Genomic DNA, 22,909 nt, shown 5'->3' on the forward strand with positions numbered 1-22,909 from the left:
AGTGTCAAAGTAAAAGAGGAAACTAAAATAGAAAAATTAATGTCTTAAAAGAGAACAATTTATTTGTACATGGTTATAAATCAATGTACATGACAATATTACATGTTAATTGATTCACTGTCCTTTAAACTGATAGCCAACCATTACTATTCATATTCCTGGGAATGTGAAGTTACTAATGCATGGCCTGTGGACCACAGGTCATTCAGCAAGTGCTGCGTCCCAGGCTGCAGTATATCAGGCAACACATGGGAACCTAATTAACACACACCGCAAACCTCGGCCCGCCACATCTCCCCTTACCTGCGTTACTAAATTAATATAACCTTTAATCGCATACAAATGAAAGCAGCAAAGGCTTGGTAAGATCCATCTCATGGAAAGAACTTTCTTTTTACTTAAATAATTCACTACCTTAGATAATAGCAAGTAAATTATATGCTATGAAAAAAATGAACCATTAAAGACTTCAAAACTTCCAATTAATCTTAAGGATTGTATATTCTATTCAATTCAATTAGATGAATATTTAACACACTTCTTCTCTGTACTTACAACCATTCTAGTCACTCTGGGGAAAGAAATGGGCAGACATGAATAACCTACCAATCTCTGCCATCACGACAGACCCTGAGATGGGTTGCAGGGCTGAGAGGAGCCTGCATGACCACACAGTCTGAGGATGGCAAATGCCTGGCACAGACCAAGAAGGGCCCTCCAGTTAAGTTTCATCAGCAAAGAAGGTGACTTTTAATTATTTTGATGCTTTAGTATTCACTTGTATGTGCCAATTAAAAGGAAATCTTTTTCAGTAGAATGCATCTTCATTCGGCTTTTTTTGTAATGAATGAAGACAGGCCTAAGCTTGGCTGTAGTGAGCCTTAAATGGGATGGCTCTACCAGTGATGAATCTGCAGCTTTAATTATCATGCGTGGTTCTGTTAGATGCACTCCAGGTAGAACTGCAATCAGGGTGACCAGTCAGACAGCAAAATAACACACTTTCCCCTGCCTGAGAACCATCACTCGTCGGCTGTGCTGTGTCGTTACCACAGCTGTTTACCTTCCTGCACTGCAACAGGCTCGAAATTAGACTGCACCTCGAGCTCAAGGGCTGGGGACGATGTTTAGCTGAAAGCTGGCAGCATCCTAGTCTTAATGGTCACCTTAAAATACCTGTTAATGGAATCCATTCGAATTCAAGTTTTAAAATAAAAGGGTGAGTTAAATTGAATTAAAAAAATATCACAGGCTATAAGAGAATAAAGGCATATAGACTTTTAACCACCACTGATAGGAGAAGCTCACGTTATAATTGCATGGATTATATGTACCAAAGAGAGCATCTGTCATGTGACATTTCGAACCAAATAACACAGCACTCTCTGGAAAAAAAAAAAATCAATAAGCACAAAGAAGCAATTTCTCAACAGTTGAAAGAAACCACACAAACCTGACATGCTCCATATTCAAATACTTTTCAGAGTTCATATTATGTGTCATCAGAGTCTAATGTCATAATTACTCATTTGACACAGAATAGCTGAAGCTACTTTCATATGGCAGATGTACTTTTTTTGTAGTCAGGTTGACAATTATTCCAGTTTCAAGGTTTGGGGAGAGGAAAGTTGTGCACACACTCATGATTTCTGCCAAGAGGAACAGTTAAAGACTGAACACAAGGCAAGCTGTGAGCAGATACAGCATGACCAGCAATAAACCTGATTCCTTTTCTATTTGTGCCCATGAAGGCCTCAGTATTACAGTGTGACTACAGGTCTAGCGGTTATAACTTGATAATAATTACCATGTTAAACAGTCATAATGTATCTTCTGCCTACAACCTGCCAACCTATTGATTTGGATACCATTTCTTTACTATGAATCTATGTGGTCAGAAAATGAATCCCAAGTGACCAAACCCTGCAGTAGCTGGCATCACACTACAGACAATGAGGTGTTGTCCAAACACACATGGCTTTGCTAAGACCACATTCATGTTTTATCATCAGTGCCAATTATAGTTTATTACAGTCATGACTAAGATGCACATCTATAGTAAGTCTTTTAAAGATAATTTGAATTTTTTTTCTTCCACAACATGCAAAAACCAGTCCTTTTTCATTGTAACCTGGCCTCCCACTGTACTGATACTAGTTATCTCAGATCTTGACCATGGCCTTGTTTCACAGCCAGGAAAATTACAGCCCTGAGAGCTTCAGGGCCGCCACCAAGGAGCTGTCCTGCCTCATTCAAAGAAAGACTGGGTGTAAGAGGAGGCGGTGCCAGAGTGTCCCCACGCCACCTGGGAATGCAGTGGCGCTGCAGGCTCCTCACTCTGGGACCTCACATCTGGGACCACCTGCCTCAAGAAAGCCAGGGCAGGGCGTGTTTTGGCTCATACAAGCTTGCGGCTCCAAACGCAGGCCAGCCTGCTTTGTTTTCCACCCGGATACCCAGACACAGGATATCATCTCTGTGTCACTTTTCTTGAGAAAAACCTGGTGGTCCCAGAGGAAGGATGACAACAAATGAAACTCTCCTTCCTCCGTGACGAGCAAAACAGGCAGCCAAGGGCTAACAGGGCCCAACGCCACGTACTTCATTCCTCAAATAGCTGAATACATCCATGTGTGGCTTTCGCGTTAATGCGTACAGTGAACACACATTAAAGACACATTCACTTTTCCACCTTTCCTCTCCCTGAACCTCCCTCAAGAACTTCTTGTCTCATCTTCCACAGGGGCAGAAAGATGAGGAAGTTTACCCCTGAGCCTGGGAGTCAGGGGGTGGGGGATACATTATTTCAAATCCCCTTGGGAGTTAAGAAACCAAAGTGAAACCAAATGTCTCCTGGGCAGCCCATGAGGTGTCCTGTCCACACAGAGCTTCAGGACAGACCTTGTGTCTCCAGCCTCCTTCCCAGATCCTAGGTGGCTTTCAAGCTGAGGTCACACTGCCCACCCTCACCCACCGCCAGCTCCTGCTAATCACTGCCCCAAGGCAGGGGCAGTGCCAACACCTGGCCATTGCTGCCTGTTCTGCTCTTCTCTCGGGCAGTCTGGGCTCAGAAGCTCCCTGCCAGGCTGACTGGGATGAAGAGCGTCACAGCCTGTGGCGCTCCCTGCACCCCTTCCCCACCCTTCCAAATTCCAGGGCTGTTACTTTCGCCCCCACCAAGAAAACCTGAAGCCCTACCTCCATCTCAGCACCAACTGGAAAACTCTCATCTCTGTATCTTCCCAATCTCTCAGCATGGCTAAATACTTGTTTTAATAGCTAACATTTGCTGGCTGATGAATAAGTATCAAACACTTCTCAGTTGCCCTACATGTGTACTCTCGTGCATTCTTCCAAGGACACCAACTAAAAGATATACCGTTGTCATCCTTCCCATTTTTCATAAGAAGAAAGAAATGGACACCTGGGCAGAAGGATCAAATGGCCTCCCCAAGGTCTCAGGGCTAATAAATACAGATTCCAGCTTCTAGACCACCAGGCATGACTGCTCCAGGTCAAAGTGCACTGAGTCCCAGGCACAGACCTCAGTAAGGATGTGCTGAACGTGGCTGACTTGACCAGGCTCACAGGTCACAGCAGAAAAGGCTGAAATGACCAAGTAAAAAGACAAGGTCATGGCAAACTCTCTTCCCACACACAGTGTGTGTACTATGGGGAAGGGGGAAGATGGCTTCTCAATATGACCCACACTATAGACACTTTCATGCAGATTTGTCTACCTGCACCATGAAAAAGAAATCTTAGATGAAAATTTGATTTTTAAAAGGTCATAATTAAGTAAAAGTTGAATGGATGAGTTGAAAATCAAAAAAGGAGAAGTTTAGTTACCACACAACTTGTTCACATATGAAAACTTTTATTCTAAAAATTACCATTTTTATTTTAAACGACTACCATTTCATGTCCTTCAATAAACTTTGGAAGATGGCATTCATTCCGTAAGGCCTTCTTGAATAAAGATTTTATGCAACGCATCAAATTTACTTTGTGCTATAAACTTGGAATGTTCTGCTTCCTGGTTTTGGAGACACCAACTTTTTTTTTTTCACATCAAAATTTATCAGCCTGAAGAATTTGTACATCTGGCGGGCGTGTAAAACTAATTTTTAATTGAATCGCCAGTCTATGTCTGACGCAGGATGCAGCATGCTTGGGGCTGGTGCATGGGGATGACCCAGAAAGATGTTATGGGGAGGGAGGTGGGAGGGGGGTTCATGTTTGGGAATGCATGTAAGAATTAAAGATTTTAAAATTTAAAAAATAAAAAACTAAAATTAAAAAAAAATAAAAAAAATAAAAATAAAAATAAAAAAAATTCTAACTCTTACAATGTGATTTAAGAGCTCCAACACTACTGATTAGAGTTTTTTTAAAATACTAGAGATATTCTGTATGTAAATGCATGAACATTAGAGAATAGTGTTATATTGGGCGGTTAAGAAAAGTAGCAGTTTTCCTTTATATGCCCAAACTTGGACTCATTCCGGAGAGGGGTAGAAAAGCCCCTGCTAAAAATTCCCCTTATATCCAGTGCTCATCATTATTAATAACAATAGTAACAAGGTGCAGTTCACACCCCATGCTGGGAGCCACCTGGGGAGAGAGTCTGGGCCCAGGTGACCACTCTCTCTCCTGGCCTGAAGCACCTTCTCCTACCTTTCAGAACATTCACTTTCCTGAATCTTCTCCTCCCCTTCTGACCACTACCTGTCAGTCTCAATACTGGTTTTACTGTCAATACTATAGTTGGGGGAAGGGGCAAAACTCCTTTCTTCTTGGACCCCACTCTCTGCCCTGATGATCTCTGCCAGTCTGGGCTTTGAAAGACCCCTAAATTCCTGTCTCTAGCCTTGAAATCCAGACCCACATCTTCAATCTGCTTTCCAGGACTCAGTACCAAAACCTTGCCATCCCCCCTCCCTCCTCTGTCTGTCTCACCACACACAACCAGCCTTATCTGCAAATCCTGATGGCTCTACCTCCAGAAGCATCCAGAATCTGGCCACTTCTTCTCTGGTCTCCCCGGGACTCCTGCATGGGCCTCCAAACCGCCCTGCTTCCACCTCTTGTCCCCTGCAGCTTGTCCCGAACACTGCAGCCGGAAGGAACCAGTTAGAGCACCCTCGGTCACACCACCTCACTGCTTGCATGATTACTTCCCATCTCACTCAGCGTCCCCAGGCTTAGAGCAGCCCGACCAGATCTGCAGCCCCGTGACCTCTAAGCCCATTCCTTGCTGCTCCCCTCTGGCTCTCTCCCCTCAAGCATACTTGTCTCTGTTGCTCTTCCAACACACCACAGACTTTCCTTCCTCAGGGCCTTTGCACGTGCTATTTATTGCCTCTGACCGAAAGGTTCTCTCCACAGATCCCCACAGGGCTCCCCTCCTCACTTCTTGAAGTCTTGACTTAAAGGTTACCTTTCCAGTGAGGCTTGTGCTGGTCTCCTTATCACAAACTACAATCCCATGCTCAACATCCCATACCCCCCCCTCCTCTGCTTTTCTTCCCTCCAACATATTATGTAACTTGTTCATTATGTTCATAGCTTATTGCCCATCTATCCCACTAGGATGTAAGTTCCACGAGAGCAAGGATTTTTGTCTGATTTGTTCAGTGTCTTTGCTAGTAACTATAACATACCAAGCACACAATAAACATTTGATGAATGAATGAAACTCAGACAGCTTAAATAACTTGCCCAAGGTGGGAAAGCTCAGCTCTCACTCCAAAACTAGTGCTGAGTCACAATTTGTGATGAAATAAAGATGCTTTATCACTACACACTCAGATAACTACAGACCTGATAAAAATTTGAACCAAGTTACATAGCAAGGGTTACATACCATTAACCCAGCTCATTTGTCACTTTCATTATTTGCTGCTTCCTGATATTCTTTGGGAAGACAAGAGGGATATAAAAACAATTCGGAAAAAGTAACATACATCTGGGAGCTACTCCCATCACAAGAAGTCGAAGGATTGAATGCACCTCAATCTCTGAGGTAAAGTAAACAAATCAGATGAAAATACATAATTTTCCATTTTAAATCAACTTTCAAAAATCTTAGAAATAAAGAAGCCAAAACCTCCACTAGTAACATTTAGCATTTCCCCCTACACACACGATTTGGTGTTTGTGTAACATGCTGCATATACAATTATGTAGCCTGCTTTTGTTCTCTCATAGCATATACGTAGTTTCTATATTACTGCATAGATCCTTGTGTGTGCATGCTCACTCAGTCATGTCCAACCTCTTTTGTGATTCCATGGACTGTAGCCTGCCAGGCTCCTCTGTTCATAGGATTTTCCAGGCAAGAGTACAAGAGTGGGTTGCCATTCCCTTCTCTGGGTGCTCTTCCTAACCCAGGGATCAAACCCACATCTCATGTGTCAACTGCATTGGCAGAATTCTTTACCACTGAGCTACCTGAGAAGCCATAGATCCTTACAGCCCCCAAATTTAAGGCTATGTGGTATCCTGTCAGCAGGCAATGCAATTCTAAGCTAGTATGGACAGAGGAGCCTGGTAGGCTACAGTCCATGGGGTCGCAAAGAGTTGGACACAACTGAGCGACTTCACTTTCACTTTCAAAAAGAAAAGCAGAGAACATAAACATCAATTCGAATTAGAAGTCCAAGACCGCTGCTCAGCAGGCCATCTTCAAATTGACTGCTAGCTCCACCACTGGATTTGACACAGGTGTGTCTCCCAGAGCCAGGAGCATCAGTTCCTTTGGCAATCCTTGGGCCATATCATTTCCCATAAGACCAGGAGCTTAGGACCGCCACCATCCAAAGAGTAAGAACTAAGTTCCCAGCGGTGCCAATAACCACAAACATCGGGCAACAAGCAACAAAGACAGTCACTCATTCAACAAATATGGAAAAGCACCACTGTGTGCCAGGCACGGAGACACAATGCTACACAGAGGCCACAGACCCTCAGTCCAGCAGGGATGATGGACATTCATCAAAGAACCAAAAGAACAGATTTCAAATCTTAAGAGTGACAAGTGTTAGGAGAGAAAAATCGCACCACAAAGACTCACAGAAAATGGAGAGACAAAGCTGGAAAGAAAGATGGGAGCTGCAGCCCATGGGTGGACCACGTTCAAGAGCTTAATCTCTAGCCTAAAACCAAGGAAAAGCCAAGGAAGGATATTTCTAGTATGTGCAGTATCTGGGGAAGAGGGTGTGATCAGATGTGTCTTTCAAGACCGTCAGTAGAACCTCAAGGTGAGGCAAAAGAAGGATAGCCGTCCAAGCAGCCTGGGGAGGCGTCTGCTCCAGCAGACGTGGCCCAGGCAGCAAACAAGACCCAGGCCCTTTTGTCAGCACTGTCTCTGAGGCCCCGACCCCCTCTGGTCCACCTCACTGCTGTCTTCCTCCACTCTTCTTTCTTTCCGGTCTGCTTCTCTCATCGGTCTCCAGACAGCCACAGAGACATCAAACAGTGATGCCTCCTGGTGTCTGCACAGTGGGCAGGGCTCCACTACATTCCAGCCATGACCTTAACAACACAGCACAGATAAGAGAATCTGACCTTGGGAGAGAGAACTGCCATACCCAGGACAGGCTAGAGAACTAAGCGTGAGGAAAGTGGGGGGAAGGGGTTGGTTTGTTTTTGTATTTTTCTAATTCAGTGGAAAACAAGGACAAGAGTTAAGAATCCTAATATATACCAATGCTGGCACTCACAAGCAGAGATGCAGATGGCTCTGGGGTACAGTCTGAATATGGGGTTTTTATAAAGCTCCCCAGCTGATATCCATGTACAACCAAAGGGAAAACCCACTGGCATTATTATTTTTTAACTTTTTATTTTGAAATAATTATGTACTCCAGGGCAAATTAGAATGAAGCAGGGCAAAGGCTAATAGACTTTTGCCAAGAGAACACACTGGTCATAGCAAACACCCTCTTCCAACAACACAAGAGAAGACTCTACACATGGACATCACCAGATGGTCAACACCAAAATCAGATTGATTATATTCTTTGCAGCCAAAGTTGGAGAAGCTCTATACAGTCAGCAAAAACAAGACTGGGAGCTGACTGTGGCTCAGATCATGAACTCCTTATTGCCAAATTCAGGCTTAAACTGAAGAATGTAGGGAAAACCACGAGACCATTCAGGTATGACCTAAATCAAATCCCTTACGATTATACAGTGGAAGTGAGAAATAGATTCAAAGGATTAGATCTGATAGACAGAGTGCCTGATGAACTGTAGACAGATGTTCACGACACTGTACAGGAGACAGGGATCAAGACCATCTCCAAGAAAAAGAAATGAAAAAAAGCAAAATGGCTGTCTGAGGAGGCCTTACAAATAGCTGTGAATAGAAGAGAAGTGAAAAGCAAAGGAGAAAAGGAAAGATGTACCCATTTGAATGTGGAGTTCCAAAGAATAGCAAGGAGAGATAAGAAAGTCTTCCTCAGTGATCAGTGCAAAGAAATAGAGGAAAAGAACAGAATGGGAAAAACTAGAGATCTCTTCAAGAAAATCAGAGATACCAAGGGAACATTTCATGCAATGATGGGCACAATAAAGGACAGAAATGGTATGGACCTAACAGAAGCAGAAGATATTAAGAAGAGGTGGCAAGAATACACAGAAGTGTACAAAAAAGATCATCATGACCCAGATAATCACGATGGTGTGATCACTCACCTAGAGCCAGACATCGTGGAATGTGAAGTCAAGTGGGCCTTAGGAAGCATCACTACGAACAAAGCTAGTGGAGGTGATGGAATTCCAGTTGAGCTATTTCAAATCCTAAAACATGATGCTGTGAAAGTGCTGCACTCAATATGCCAGCAAGTTTGGAAAACTCAGCAGTGGCCACAGGACTGGAAAAGGTCAGTTTTCATTCCAATCCCAAAGACAGGCAATGCCAAAAAATGCTTAAACTACTGCACAGTTGCATTCATCTCACATACTAGTAAAGTAATGCTCAAAACTCTCCAAGCCAGTCTTCAACAGCACGTGAACCGTGAACTTCCAGATGTTCAAGCTGGTTTTAGAAAAGGCAGAGGAACCAGAGATCAAATTGCCAACATCCGTTGGATTATCAAAAAGCAAGAGAGTCCCAGAAAAACATTTATTTCTACTTTATTGACTATGCCAAAGCCTTTGACTGTGTGGATCACAATAAACTGTGGAAAATTCCTAAAGAGATGGGAATACCAGACCACATGACTTACCTCTTGAAAAATCTGTATGCAGGTCAGGAAGCAACAGTTAGAACTGGACATGGAACAACAGACTGGTTCCAAAGAGAAAGAAGTACGTCAAGGCTGTATATTGCCACCCTGCTCATTTAACTTACATGCAGAGTATATCATGAGAAACCCTGGGCTGGATGAAACACAAGCTGGAATCAAGATTGCCAGGAGAAATATCAGTAACCTCAGATATGCAGATGACACCACCCTTTTGTCAGAAAGCAAACTAAAGAGCCTCTTGATGAAAGTGAAAGAGGAGAACGAAAAAGTTGGGTTAAAGCTCAATATTCAGAAAACGAAGATCATGGCATCTGGTCCCATCACTTCATCACAAATAGATGGGGAAACAATGGAAACAGTGACAGACTTTATTTTGGGGGGCTCCAAAAATCACTGCTGATGGTGACTGAAGCAATGAAATTAAAAGACACTTACTCCTTGGAAGAATAGTTATGACCAACCTAGATAGCATATTAAAAAGCAGAGACATTACTTTGCCAACAAAGGGTCCATCTAGTCAAGGCTATGGTTTTTCCAGTAGTCATGTATGGATGTTGAGAGTTGGACTATAAAGAAAGCTGAGTGCTGAAGAATTGATTCTTTTGACTGTGGTGTTGGAGAAGACTCTTGAGAGTCCCTTGGACTGCAAGGAGATCCAACCAATCCATCCTAAAGGAAATCAGTCCTGAATATTCATTGGAAGGACTGATGCTGAAGCTGAAACTCCAACACCTTGGCCACCTGATGCAAAGAACTGACTCATCTGAAAAGACCCTGATGCTGGGAAAGATTGAAGGCAGGAGGAGAAGGGGATGGCAGAGGATGAGACGGTTGGATGGCATCACCGACTCCACGGACATGAGTTTGAGTAAACTCCGGGAGTTGGTGATGGAGGCCTGGTGTGCTGCATTCCATGGGGGTCACAAAGAGTCAGACACGACTGAGCGACAGAACTGAAACGAACTGAATCATGTACTCACAGAAACTTACAAAATGGTGCAGAGTGCCATGAACCCTCCACTCAGCTTCCTCCAGTGATGGCATCTCACATGACTACAGTACAATATCAAAACAAAGAAATTGATGTGTGTACAATACTGGTAACTACACTACAGATCTCATTCATGTCTCATAGTTTTTGCATGCACTGATTTGTGTGTGTGTATATATAACTCTGTGCAGTTTGCCCCATCATACACATTTGAGTAATCACCATCACAGTCAAGATACAGAACTGTTCCATCTCCACGAAGTAACGCCCTTGTGCTATCATTTCATAGTTCTACCAGTCCTCTCCCCACCCTGTCACTGTCCCTTAGCAGTTAATCATCTGTTCTTCAACTCTATAATTTTGTCTTTTTGAAATGTAATATAAATTAATCATACAGTATATAACATTTGAGACTGGCTTTATTCCCAAAGCACAATGCTCTTGTGACCCATCCAAATTGTTGGCTGTATTCATTTCTTTTTACTGCTGAGTACTATTCCATCATATGAATGGACTAGACTGTGTTTAATCATCCACCCATTGAAGGACATTCAAGTTATTTATAATTCAGAACTATTATGAATAAAGCTCTGCTGCCACGAACATTCTTGTACAGGTTTTTGTGTGGACAAAAATTTTTATTTCTCTGAGATGAATGTCCAAGAGTACAATCACTGGGTCATGTGGCAAGTGCAAAGTTAGTTTTATAAGAAACTGCCAAACTGTTTTCCAGATGGCTGAAACCTTTTACAGTCCCTGCAGCAGTATATGAGAGAACACTTTCTGTACACCCTCGCCAGCATTTGGCATTACTGCCGTTTTTTGTTGCAGCCCTTCTAATGCTTATTCTAATAGATAAATAGTACTAGTATCATTGATACATAGATCAATAGATACAGTGTCATTGTCCTTTTAATTTTCCTTTCTCTAATGGTAATGATGCTGAACACCTTTCATGTGCTTACTTTCCATCTATATATCGTCTTCAGTGAAATGTATGTTCACATCTCTTACCCATTTTTAATTGGACTTTTTGACTTAGTATTGCATTTTGAGAGTTCTTCATTCATTCTAAATATAAGTCCTTTGTCAGACATATGGTTAGCAAATATTTTCACTCGGTCTGTAACCTGTCTTTTCATCCTCTTCACAGAGTTTTTCACAAAAGTTTTTAACTCTGAAGAAATCTAATTGATTGATTTTTTATCTTTAATGTTCTGTTGGTGTGATGTCTAAGAACTCTTCACCAAGGCCTAGATTCTGAAGATTTTCTCTTGTGTTTAATTCTATAACTTTTACAGTTTTATGTTTTACATTTAAATCTATGATCCATTTTGAGATAATTGTTACAAGGTGTAAGGTTTAGGAAGAGGTTTATTTTTTTGTCTCTGGCTGTGCAACTGATCCAGCACCATGAGATGAAAAGGCTCTTTCCTTTGTTGAATTGCTTCTGTACCTTTGTCAAAATCAGTTGGGCATATTTGTGTGGGCCTATTTCTGGGTTCTTTATTCTGTTCAATTGACCTATGTATCTATCTCTCCACCAATTCCACACAGTCTTAATTATTTTAGCTATTAAACTAAGTCATAAAATAGAATAGATGCCTTGTACTTTGTTCTTCTTTCTCAAAATTATTTTACCTATTCTAATTCCTTTGATTTTCCAACACACACATCCTGTCCATGTTTTCTTAGATTTATACCTAAGTATTTTAATTTTTTAGGGTAGATTATAAATGGTATTGTGCTCTTAATTTGGGTTTCCATATGTTCATTTCTAGGACACAGAAATAATTTTTGTGTGTTGATCTTGTATCCTGTGATCTTGCTGAATTTATTTATTAATTCCAGGAGTTATTTTTTGCTTTGGGGGATTTCCTACATAGAGAATCATGTCATCCACAAATAGGGACAGTTTTTATTCTTCCTTTCCTATTTGTACATCTTATATTTCTTTTCTCAGAATGGCACTGACTAGGATATCCAGTACTGTGCTGAATAAGACTAGTGACAGCAGAGATCTTGGCCTTGTTCCTATTCTCAGGGGGGAAAGCATTCACTCTTTCACCATTCAGTATGATGTTAACTGTAGATGCTCCTTATTAAGCTGGGGAAATTCCCCTATATTCCTACTCTACTTAGAGTTTTCATCATGAATCTTTGTTGAATTTTGTCAAGTGATTTTCCTACACCAACTGATATGATTATCTGATTTTTTCCTCCTGTCATCTGTTGATACGGCAGATTACATTAAGTGATTTTTAAACAATGAAGCAGACTTCCATATCTAGAATAAACCCCACTTGGTCACAGTACATAATTCTTTTATATTCTGCTGGGTTTGTTTTGTTCTTTGTTGAAGATTTTTGTGTCTATGCTCTTGAGGGATACTGGTCTGTAAATTTCTGGTACTGTCTGTCTAGTTTTGGTAATCAAGTTGCAATGACCTCATGAAATGAATAAGAAGGCATTCTCTCCTCCTCTGTTTTCTGGAAGAGATTACATAGAATTGGTGCCTATTCTTCAACTGTTTAGTGGAAATCTCCAGTGAAACCTAGCCCTGAAGATTTCTTTCGTAGAAGCTTTTAAATTATCAATTAATTTCTTCAACAGTTATAGGACTGTCAAGATTATCTATGTCATCTTGGGTCAGTTTTGGTAGTTTGTGATATTCAAGGCAACGGTCCATTTCATCTAAATTGTCAAAATGTATGTGTATAGAACTGTTTGCCATATTCCCTTACTATTTTTAAAATAGCTGCAGGATCTGTAGGGATAGCCCGTTTGATTCCTAATATTGCAATTTGTGTCTTCTTTTTTAAAAAATAATTTTCAGTCATCTTAAAGATTTATCCATTTTGCTGATCTTTTTAAAGAATTGGTTTTTCATGGATTTCTCTGTTGTTTTCTGGGTTCAGTGATTCCTGCTCTTCATTACTTTCTTTATTCTGCTTGTTTGGGTGGGGGGAAGGTCTTTTCCTTTTCTAGTTTCTTGAGGTGGCAGCTTAGATTATTGATTTCAGATCTTTCCTCCATTTTGAATCAAGAATTTAGTGCTATAAACTTCCCTCTCAGCACTACTTTAGCTATGTCTCATAAACTTTTTAATATATACTATTTTCATTTTCATTCAGCTTGATGTATTTTTAAAATTTCCTCTGAGACTTCCTCTTTGGCTCATGAATTATTCAGAAGTGTGTTATATGATTTCCAAGGGTTTGGAGATCTTCCTGTTATCTGTCACTGATTTCTAGTTTGATTGTATTATGGTCAGAGAACATACACATATTATTTCCACTCCTTTAAATAAACTGAGATTAGTTTTATGACCCAGGGTATGGTCTAACTTGGTGAATGTTTCATGAGTACTTGAAAAAGGTATGTTTTAAGCTGTTTTTGAGTAGAGTGTTCTATAAATATTAATCAGAACTGCTTGGCTGATAATGCTGTTCAATTCTTCTATATCCTTCCTGATATCCAATTTAGTAGTTCTTTCAAATTCTGAAAGAGATGCTGTAGCTCCCAAATATTATTATTATGGATGTGTTTACCTTCAAGTTCTATCAGTTTTTGCTTCATGTACTTTGCAGCTCTGTTGTTTGGTTCACTAGTATTTGAGATTGTTATGTTTTCTTGGTATAATGACATTTTTGTCATTGCGTAATGTCTCTATCTCAGGTAATTTTCTTCACTCTCTCATCTACTTTATCTGGTATTATATATAGCTGTTCCTGCTTTTTCAAAGTTAATGTCTGCATGATTTATCTTTTTCTACCCTTTTACTTTTAATGCATCTATATCAATACATTTGAAGTGAGTTTCTTGTAGATGATAGCACACAGTTGAGTCACATTTTTTATACACTCTGTTATCTCTATCTATTGGTATACTTAGACCATTTTCAATTAAATAATTATTGATATTAGGTCTGTCATCGAATTCCTCTTTATTTCCTGTTTATCATTCTTCTTTTTCCTTTTTCCTACCTTCCCGTGAGTTACTTGTACATTTATTTACAGACTTTTTGAGTATATCTCATTGTATAGTTTTTTAAATTACTTTTTAGTTTTTTAGTGGTTTGGGTTTGGTTTTTTTTGGCTATTACAATATACATATGGAACTTATCAATGACTACAGGTATCAATGTTTTCCCATTTCAAGTGAAGTGTTCTTTTGCTTGCAAAAGCTTTTAAATTTAATTAGATTCCATTTGTTTATTTTATTTTTATCCCTTTTAGGAGGTGGATCAAAAAAGACCTTGCTGTGATTTATGTCAAAAAGTGTTCTATGTTTTCCTCTAAGAGTCTTATAGTGTCTGGCCTTACATTTAGGTCTTCGATCCATTTTGAATTTATTTTTGTGTATAGTCTTAGGGAGTGTTCTAATTTCATTCTTTTGCATGCAGCTGTCCAGTTTTTCCAGCACCACTTATTGAACAGGCTGTCTTTTCTCCAATGTATATTCTTGCCTCCTTTGTCAAAGATAAGGTGGCCACATGTGTGTGGATTTATCTCTAGGCTTTCTATCCTATTCCATTTATCTACATTTCTGTTTGGGGACCAGTACCTTTGGTAGCTTTGTAGTGAAGTCTGAAGTCAAGAAGCCTAATTCTTCTACATCTGGAGAAAACCATACTTGGAAAAGATATATGCATACAGCATTCAATGTAGCACTATTTACAATAGCCAGAACATGTGAGCTATCTAAATGCTCACTGACAGAGGAATGGATACAGAAGATGTGGGACATATATACAATGAAATAATACTCAGCCATAAAAAGGAATGAAATAATGGCATTTGCAGCAACATGGACAGACCTAGTGATTGTCACACTGAGTGAAGTCAGACACCGAAAGATAAATATCATATATCACTTATACGTGGGAAAATAAAAGGCTACAAATGAAGTTACCTACAAAACAGAAATAGAGCTACAGATGTAAAAACAAAAACTTATGGTTACCAGGAGGTAGGTAATATGGGGAGCAGAGGGTAAATTGGGAGATTGCAATTGACATATACACGATACTTTATAGATAATAAGGACCTACTCTAAAGCACAGGGAACTCTACTCAATACTCTGTAATGGCCTACATGGTGAAAGAATCTAAAAAAGAGTGGATACACACACACACATATATATATATGTATGTATTAATAAGACACATTTCTGTACACCTGTAACTAATACCTAATACAACACTGGAAATCAACTATACTCTAATAAATCTTTAAAAAGTTAATTAAGCATAAAGACAGTCTATTAAACATACTCCTGTTTTTACCCATCCACTGTTTTATGTTTTTTTCCCTCTTTCTGTAGTTCCAGGCCTCCTCCCTGTTATCATTTCCTTTTCTGTTGAGAGAATTTTCTTTAGCCATAACTTATTTAAGGATCTGCTGTTGACAAATTTTCTTTCTTTTCCTTCATCTGAGAATGTTTTTATTTTCTTTTTATTCCTGAAGGATATTTTCACTAGATGTAGAACTCGGAGTGAAAAGTCCTTTTTGTTCAGCACTTGACAATGCTGTGCACTTCCTTCTTGTCTCTATGATTTCATATTAGAAATCCACTGTCTTCCAAATCATTCTTCCGCTATGGGTAATATGTTACTTCTCACTCACTGCTTTTTGTCTAAAGACAAAAAGTTTTTAGAAGTTTGGTTATGATGTGTCTTGGGATAGATTTCTTTGAGTTTATCCTGTTTGAGTATTGCTCAGCTTCTTGATTCTAATGGCTTATCCCTTTGCCCAATTTGGGGAAGTTTTCAACCATTACTTCTTCAAATATTTTTTATTTCTATAGTCTTCTCTTCTCCTTCTGTTACCCCAATGATACAAATGTTAGACCTAATGTTATTGTACCAAAGGTCTCTGAGGCTCTGTTCATTTTTTTTTTTTTTCAAGACTAGCTTCCATCTGTTGGCTGGACAACAGACAGATAGGGTACCTAAGTTTTATTGGTCTCTCTTCAACTTCATTGATTCTTCCTTCTGTCATTTCCATGATAAAGCTCATCCAGTGTACTTAATACGGTGATTTATTTTTCAGTTCTTTAATTTTCATTTTTTAATATCTCTATTTTTTTGCTGAGATGTTCTAATTTTTTGCTTGTTTCAGGAGTGTTTGCAACTGTTTATTCAAGCATGTTTCTGATGGCTGCTTCAAAATGTTTGGCAAGTAATTCCAGCATCTTAGTCTTCCTGGTGTCAGTGTCTGTTGATTTTTTCGCTGAAGTTCTAATTTTCCTGGTTCTTGGCATGACAAGTCACTTTTTATTGTATCTCAGGCATTTGAGCTATTATAAGACTGCATCCTATTTACATTTAGCAGGCACTAACCCTATTTAGATTAAGCATGCATATCTGGGGCTAATTTGTGGGCTAAATGATACTAGTGACAGTTAAGTTTCCAGAGCCCATGCAATGCTAGTCTGGTCTTCTTCATTTGTGTTATCTAGAGGTCACTCTGAATACCTAGGTGGCATTTCCTACTGTAGTTTTTTTCAAACTTTGTGGAACGTGAATTCTAGTCAGATTCATTTATGTATTGGTCAGGATTTTGCTCAGGATCTCCTATATGAATCCCTTTCTCTAGCTCTCTCTTCTTCAAGATCCTCCCCACTATCTAGTGGAGAGGGTGAGGAGTGTCCCGTACCACTGCTGAGCCCAGGGCAGGGGTAAGAGTCCAGACTTCCCATCTGGTATCCACGGACAACATGCCACTAGGGAAGGAGCCAAACGCCCCAGGAACAATTAGCTATCTGTATTTTAAGCCACACACTTAATGGCTCAACCTCCATTTATTACGTCTCACTTCTCTAAGTCAGAAGTCCAGGTCAGCTCAATTAGATTCTCTGCTCAGGGTCTCACAAGGCTAATATCAAGAATCTAATCAGGCTGGACTGTAATCTAGAGACTTGGGAGGAGAATCCACTTCCAAGCTCATTCAGGTTGTTGGCAGAATCCCTTTTTTGCAGCAGTGGGTCTGAGGTCTCCATTTCCTTGCTGGCTGCCAGCCAAGGTTTGCTCTCTGCTCCAATAAAGTGGCCTGTATTCCTTTTCACATGGCCACTCCACCTTCAAAGTCACAACTCCTCCTCAAGTTTTCCAACTTTCTGATTCCTCTTCTTTCACTTGACAGAGAAATCTCTCTGCTTCTAATGGCTCAAGTGCTACAGTTAGGCCCACTTGGATCCCTTTCTTTTGGAAAGTCAATGGCACCATGTAACATAACACAACTACTAGAGTGATTGTTGTTGTTCAGTCGCTAAGTCGTGCCCGACTCTTCGTGACCCCATGAACTGCAGCACACCAGGCTTCCCTGTCTTTCACTACTGGGATGACAGCTCATCACATTCATGGGTTCTGGAGATTCAGGAGTGGAATCTTGGGGATCATTCCTAGAAATTCTGCCCACCTTAATACCACTGGGTAGAAGACAGTATTTACTTCAGGGTTTAGTAGTCCAGAGTTGTTGCAATTAGGATGTATTAATTCTAATGGGCTCACATAGAGCATTGTTTGCATATTTCTATGTTGTTTTTGTATTTGTAGTACAATTTAAAAAAAAAACAATTTCCAGCATGATTATGTTTCTTTATATATTCATAAAGGTACTTTAGAAATAATAGTATTTTCAAATGTAGAACTTCAGCTCACAGGCTACCAAGCCATGGGCTTGAGAAAAGAGACTAAAGAGAACGACACAATCAGTTCCATTGTACAAAAGGAGTGCCCAAGCTTTTTCAGACAGCAAATCTGAAAAATATTCAGACAGCAAATATTTAAAAAATATTCCAAGGCTCCTATACCAACTGCTGCCCACTCCAAACTTCTGACAAAACAGTGTGTCTGGAGCAGTGCCAGACTGGAGACTGACTGGTTTACAGTCCTGTATGGGACCCCCACAGTTCCCAAGTTTAAGTGTCTGGTAATGATCACAGAAATATCTTACATGGTTTAGGTTCTGATCGGTTAGAAAGCTAGGGGCTGAAACACATGATTTCAAAGTCCCTTTCCAACCTCAAATTCGATAATCCTGTCATTAAGAAAATAAGACTCCATTATGCATAATCACCAAGATCAACTGGGTCAGGGGACTGCTCTCCCTGAGTCACAAGACACCCCTTCACACACACACACACACACACACACACACACACACACACACACACACACACTTCCTGTGCTGCAACAGTGAGAAAGGCTGAGGAATATGCCAACTGGTGTGCCTTTTACTGGTAACACATTTGTCTTCAATTACTCCAGACCCTTCCTGGAGTACCATTTCTCGTAACAGCATCTAACAGGCTCCAGTTGTCAGTTTTAAGATTTTGTTCTCTAAAAGAAGACTACATGTTGAAAGTTTCAACAAAAATTTGAGTTAGAACTGGTTGTGTGCAAGGCCTCCATGGATGGGGAACAACTAGATAGTCACACATCTGGGTTATTTACCATTCTTAGGAAAGACAACAAAGTTCCTCCTGAAAAGCATATCCTGAACACTGCAAAATAACAAGCTTCTTTACAAATGAGTAAAATGAAATATTTTCCTGAATTGCCTTACTTTCAGAATTCATAGGAAAAGAGAGTACCAACCCATAAATCCAGGCAAAGGTTGTTCTTTTGAGCTGAAATAGCTGATTTCTTAAGAGAATTACTTAAAATGCAGAAAGCAAGTTCACAGCCACAATTCTGAATATAGAATAGCAACCTGGAAATCTCTACTTGATGTCCCTTGTAAAGTAACTTTGTAATTTTTTTAACTCAAGAATGGCAGAGTAACTGAGAGGTTTCTCTCAGAGTGGCACAAATGTGCACTTCCCTGGACACCTGGGGAAGGCAGGATGCAGTGGGCAATAATGGTGAGGGGTCTAAGCCCACCAGGATAACTCGGACACCCAGACAAGGCTGCCTGCTCGAGTTCAGGTTCCAAAGTTCTCTACTCCTCACTAGCTTGGAACTCGTTTAACCTTAAGATGCCTCAGTTATCTCTTCTAAAAAATGGGCATGATTTCAAAAAAAAACTGGTACCTATGTTATAGGGTGGTGTTAAGAATTTAATGATATATAAAGCATGTAAAGGGCTGGGATTTTGTTTAAAGTATCTTTAATATTAATTTCTCACTTTGATACTAATTTCTCATTTAAATGTTTTCTTCTCTGCAATCACCCTCTTTGTTTTTTCAGTCTTTTAATTTTACTGAGGCTTTCAATGGCTAAGTCAATGATCTCTCTTGGTAAATGTCACAATGCACTTGAAAATATCTTTTGATATTGATTTCTAACATAATTCCACAGTGATAAGAGAACAGTCTCTGTATGATTTCAATACCTTTAGACCATTACATTTTTTCACCTTGTTCTATGTCCTTGGATATGTTCCAATATCTCCTAGTTTACAGTCTATGGGAACTTGAATAGAATTTGTATCCTATTATTGTGTGAAAATTGTATAAATCTTAATTATGTTGAATTGGTTCAGATTGCTTTTCAGGTCTACTATATCCTACTTCTCTGGATATTCATTCTATTAATTTTTAAGAGTCTGATATTGAAACTCCAACTGAAAATCTTCATTTACCTACCTAAAAAAATAATTGCAATATATAGCAGAATTATATGTAACCTTGTTCTATATTTTCTAAATCTCCTGTAAATGTTTCATCATATTTTCATAATTTAAAAAAAATAAAATTAAAAAAAAAAACACATGTAAAGGGCTTAGCCTCCTTCCTGCTTGGTGTAAGTGTTCAACAAATTTTAGTCCTTGTATGCAGATAGACACGGGCAAGATTATATATACAGAGCTAGGCAGCCAGCGAGCCTGAAAGAGAAGACAGTCATTATTATTCCATAAAGTAACCCAGCAATCAGGGCCAAAAGATAACTGTAGGTTCATTTAGCGTGTTGCAACAGAGCCGCCTGATGAATCTAGTCAAAACCTTCTCAAGTGGCATTTTAATCAGGCCCATCTTTTCAGAACAATGTCTAACATATGCTCCCCGGAGTACAGAATGACCAAAGGCCAGGTAACAGGAGCTAACATTGTTCTCCTGAGGAAGAAGCTTCCTAGTAATACATGTTTTCATTTCACACGTCTCCTTTGCGCTCAGTCCCCGGTCCCAGCCCATTGCAGATGGCCAGTAAAGGGTCCTTGAGGAGTATGGCAGATTCCCCACACCCGAGGACATCACCACGATGCACTGTGAGCAGGAGGAGGCTGTGCATGCTAGGAAACACACCTGGAAAATTCCTGCCACCTTTCTAAGAGAGGTGAGTACCTTGAAGACAATATTCTAGAGACCTCACAAAATCAATGGCCCTTGGGGTAAAAAAGAAAAATGTGATCAAAGAGATCTACTTCAGGGTTTCTGATATAGAATAGCAACTTGGAAATCTCTCCTTTCTGCCACTTGTTGAAGTAAATGTGTGTGTTTTCTGAAATCAAGACAAGCAGAGTAAATATGAGCTTTGCCTCAGACTGGTGCAAACATGCAAAAGCCTCACCTTCCCCACCTCATCGATGAAAAAAAATAATAATAACCATGTTCACCAACCACTTTACCCAAGTACAAAAAAGACTCTGGATATGCCAGAGAGAGATCTGAAACACCTAGCAGATGAAAGCTGGGGCAACGGGAAACCGAGCTGAAAACTGTTACACTCAGCATAAGACTTACAGCTACAAGTAAACACACCTCAGCCTTCGACAGAGGGGCCTGCGGCTGCGGCGGCGTGTGCTTCTAGCTCACATCCACCGACAGGCAGGGAGAGTGCACACTTCCTCACACACACAGCGACTTAAAGATCAACAAGCACGTTCTTTTAACCCGTGCTGCAGCTTCCTGCTTTCTACTTGAGAGCCTGGGTCCCACTGCCCTTCACCTAAGGTCACCCCCTAAAGCAAGCCAACCCTGCTTGGCGACCCAAGCCATGGGTTCAAGGCCTCTGCCTTTTGAGAGTCCTTTGGCCAATTGTGAAAAAATGTCTGTCTGTGGATACATGTCAGGAGAATTCAGGAAAAGGCTAAGAAGATCTTTGCTGGACTCAAATCCACTGTTGTCTGGCTCTGATGTAAGGTTCCAACAAGGGGGACACTGGCAAGTAAATCCAACATGGGGGAAATGAACCCCTATGAAAGAGCCCACATCTGCCTCTCATGGGTGGCTATCTTTCTCTTCCATTTCAGGTCTCAGGAGGGCAGCCATATTTTTAAAAAATAAATAACTATGAGGATTTCATCCGTGTCTCCTACTATTATATCTCATATTACAGACTATTGTGGTCTGTGCAGACAAAATATCCAAAACTTGGAAATGATACCAAAAATGATCATTGTGTGAACTTTTAATGTCATGCTGATGTATTTTCTAATAAGTGTGACCCTGCCGAAGGGGTTATCTTATTCTCTCTGAAAATATATCCTAACTTAACTCACACTTTATTAGGGTATTTTACAATTCTATAAAATTCCTGGGATAACGTAGAAAAACAGTAAGATACGCCATTTTCTTTTTTTCTTTTCTGATAGAGATGATAACCCCAGAGGTTAAGATTTTATTGTTCTCTTCAGGTATATACTGCTCTATTTAACACGGATAACCAGCAAGGACCTACTGTATAGCACAGGGAACTCTGCTCCATGTTATGCGGCAGCCTGGAGGGGAGGGGGGTTTGGGGGAGAATGGATACATGTATATGTATGGCTGAGTCCCTTCACTGTTCACCTGAAACCATCACAACACTGTTAATCAGCTCTACCCCAATACAACATAAAAACGCTTAAACAAACAAACAGAAAAAGATTTTACTGTCCTCTAAGACATGGGCTTCCCTGGTGGCTCAGCAATAAAGAAGCCTGCCAATGCAGAAGTTGTGGATTCAATCCTTGGGTCAGGAAGATCCCCTGGCGGAGGACATGGCAACCTACTCCAGCATTCTTGCCTGGGAAATGCCACGGGCAGAGGAGCTTGACAGGCTACAGTCCATAGGGTCGCAGGAGTTGGATACAACTGTGTGACTAAACAACAAAAAACGCATGAACCCATTTTGATCTTCTTTAATTTTATTGAAGTATAGTTGATTTATAATGTTGTTTTTGCTTTTCTTTTCTTTGAATATTCCTTTTCTCGTGGACTTTTTAATCAGTTCCCCACATCCTCAGAGAGTCAGTTTTGTTATTCTGCTAGTTCTTTCATTAAATGAGTTCAATAAAACTTTGACACATGCTCTCTACTGGCATGTTTTTGACAATCTAAGGAGTCTTTAATAGTTCATGGACCCAACAATCAAATCGTCCCTGGGAGATTGAGTTCTGTGCTTAAGGACACTTCAGCAGTCAAACTCAAAGGTCAACTATGTGAAGACCACCAGACTCAGGCACAAAGGAGGCCCCAGATCCCCCCTCACAGAGGCCACAGATTTAAACAGAAAAACAAATATGTTGAAAGTGAGGGAGGGCAGCAATTCCACTCCTACTTGTATATACATAAGAGAAATGAGTGCCTGTCTCCACAAAACACTCAAACTGGAAACAACCCAATGTGCATGTATAAGAGAAAGGATAAACAAATTACAGCATACTCATAAAATGGGATACCATACAGCAAGAACAGATGATATACACCACGGTTTGTTGTGTGAAAGTAGCCATATAT

At 40.2% G+C, this 22,909-nt stretch overlaps 1 protein-coding gene across 10 annotated transcripts in view; it reads right to left on the reverse strand.

Moving 5' to 3' along the window:
- SH3KBP1 (SH3 domain containing kinase binding protein 1) overlaps positions 1-22,909 on the reverse strand; it is a 332,004-nt gene that overhangs the window by 261,783 nt on the left and 47,312 nt on the right. For 2 of the 10 annotated variants that reach the window (XM_042242249.2, XM_060407717.1), the window contains exon 1: positions 5,001-20,987. The exons of the other annotated variants lie outside the window; for them this stretch is intronic. In XM_042242249.2, coding sequence (XP_042098183.2) covers positions 5,001-5,171 — 171 coding nt within the window. In that variant the 5' untranslated portion in view covers positions 5,172-20,987. Of the gene's footprint in view, positions 1-5,000; positions 20,988-22,909 lie in introns of those variants that run through there. 10 annotated transcript variants of the gene reach the window in all.

Source organism: Ovis aries, chromosome X (assembly GCF_016772045.2).
Source record: "Ovis aries strain OAR_USU_Benz2616 breed Rambouillet chromosome X, ARS-UI_Ramb_v3.0, whole genome shotgun sequence".
Taxonomy (NCBI): Eukaryota; Metazoa; Chordata; class Mammalia; order Artiodactyla; family Bovidae; genus Ovis; species Ovis aries.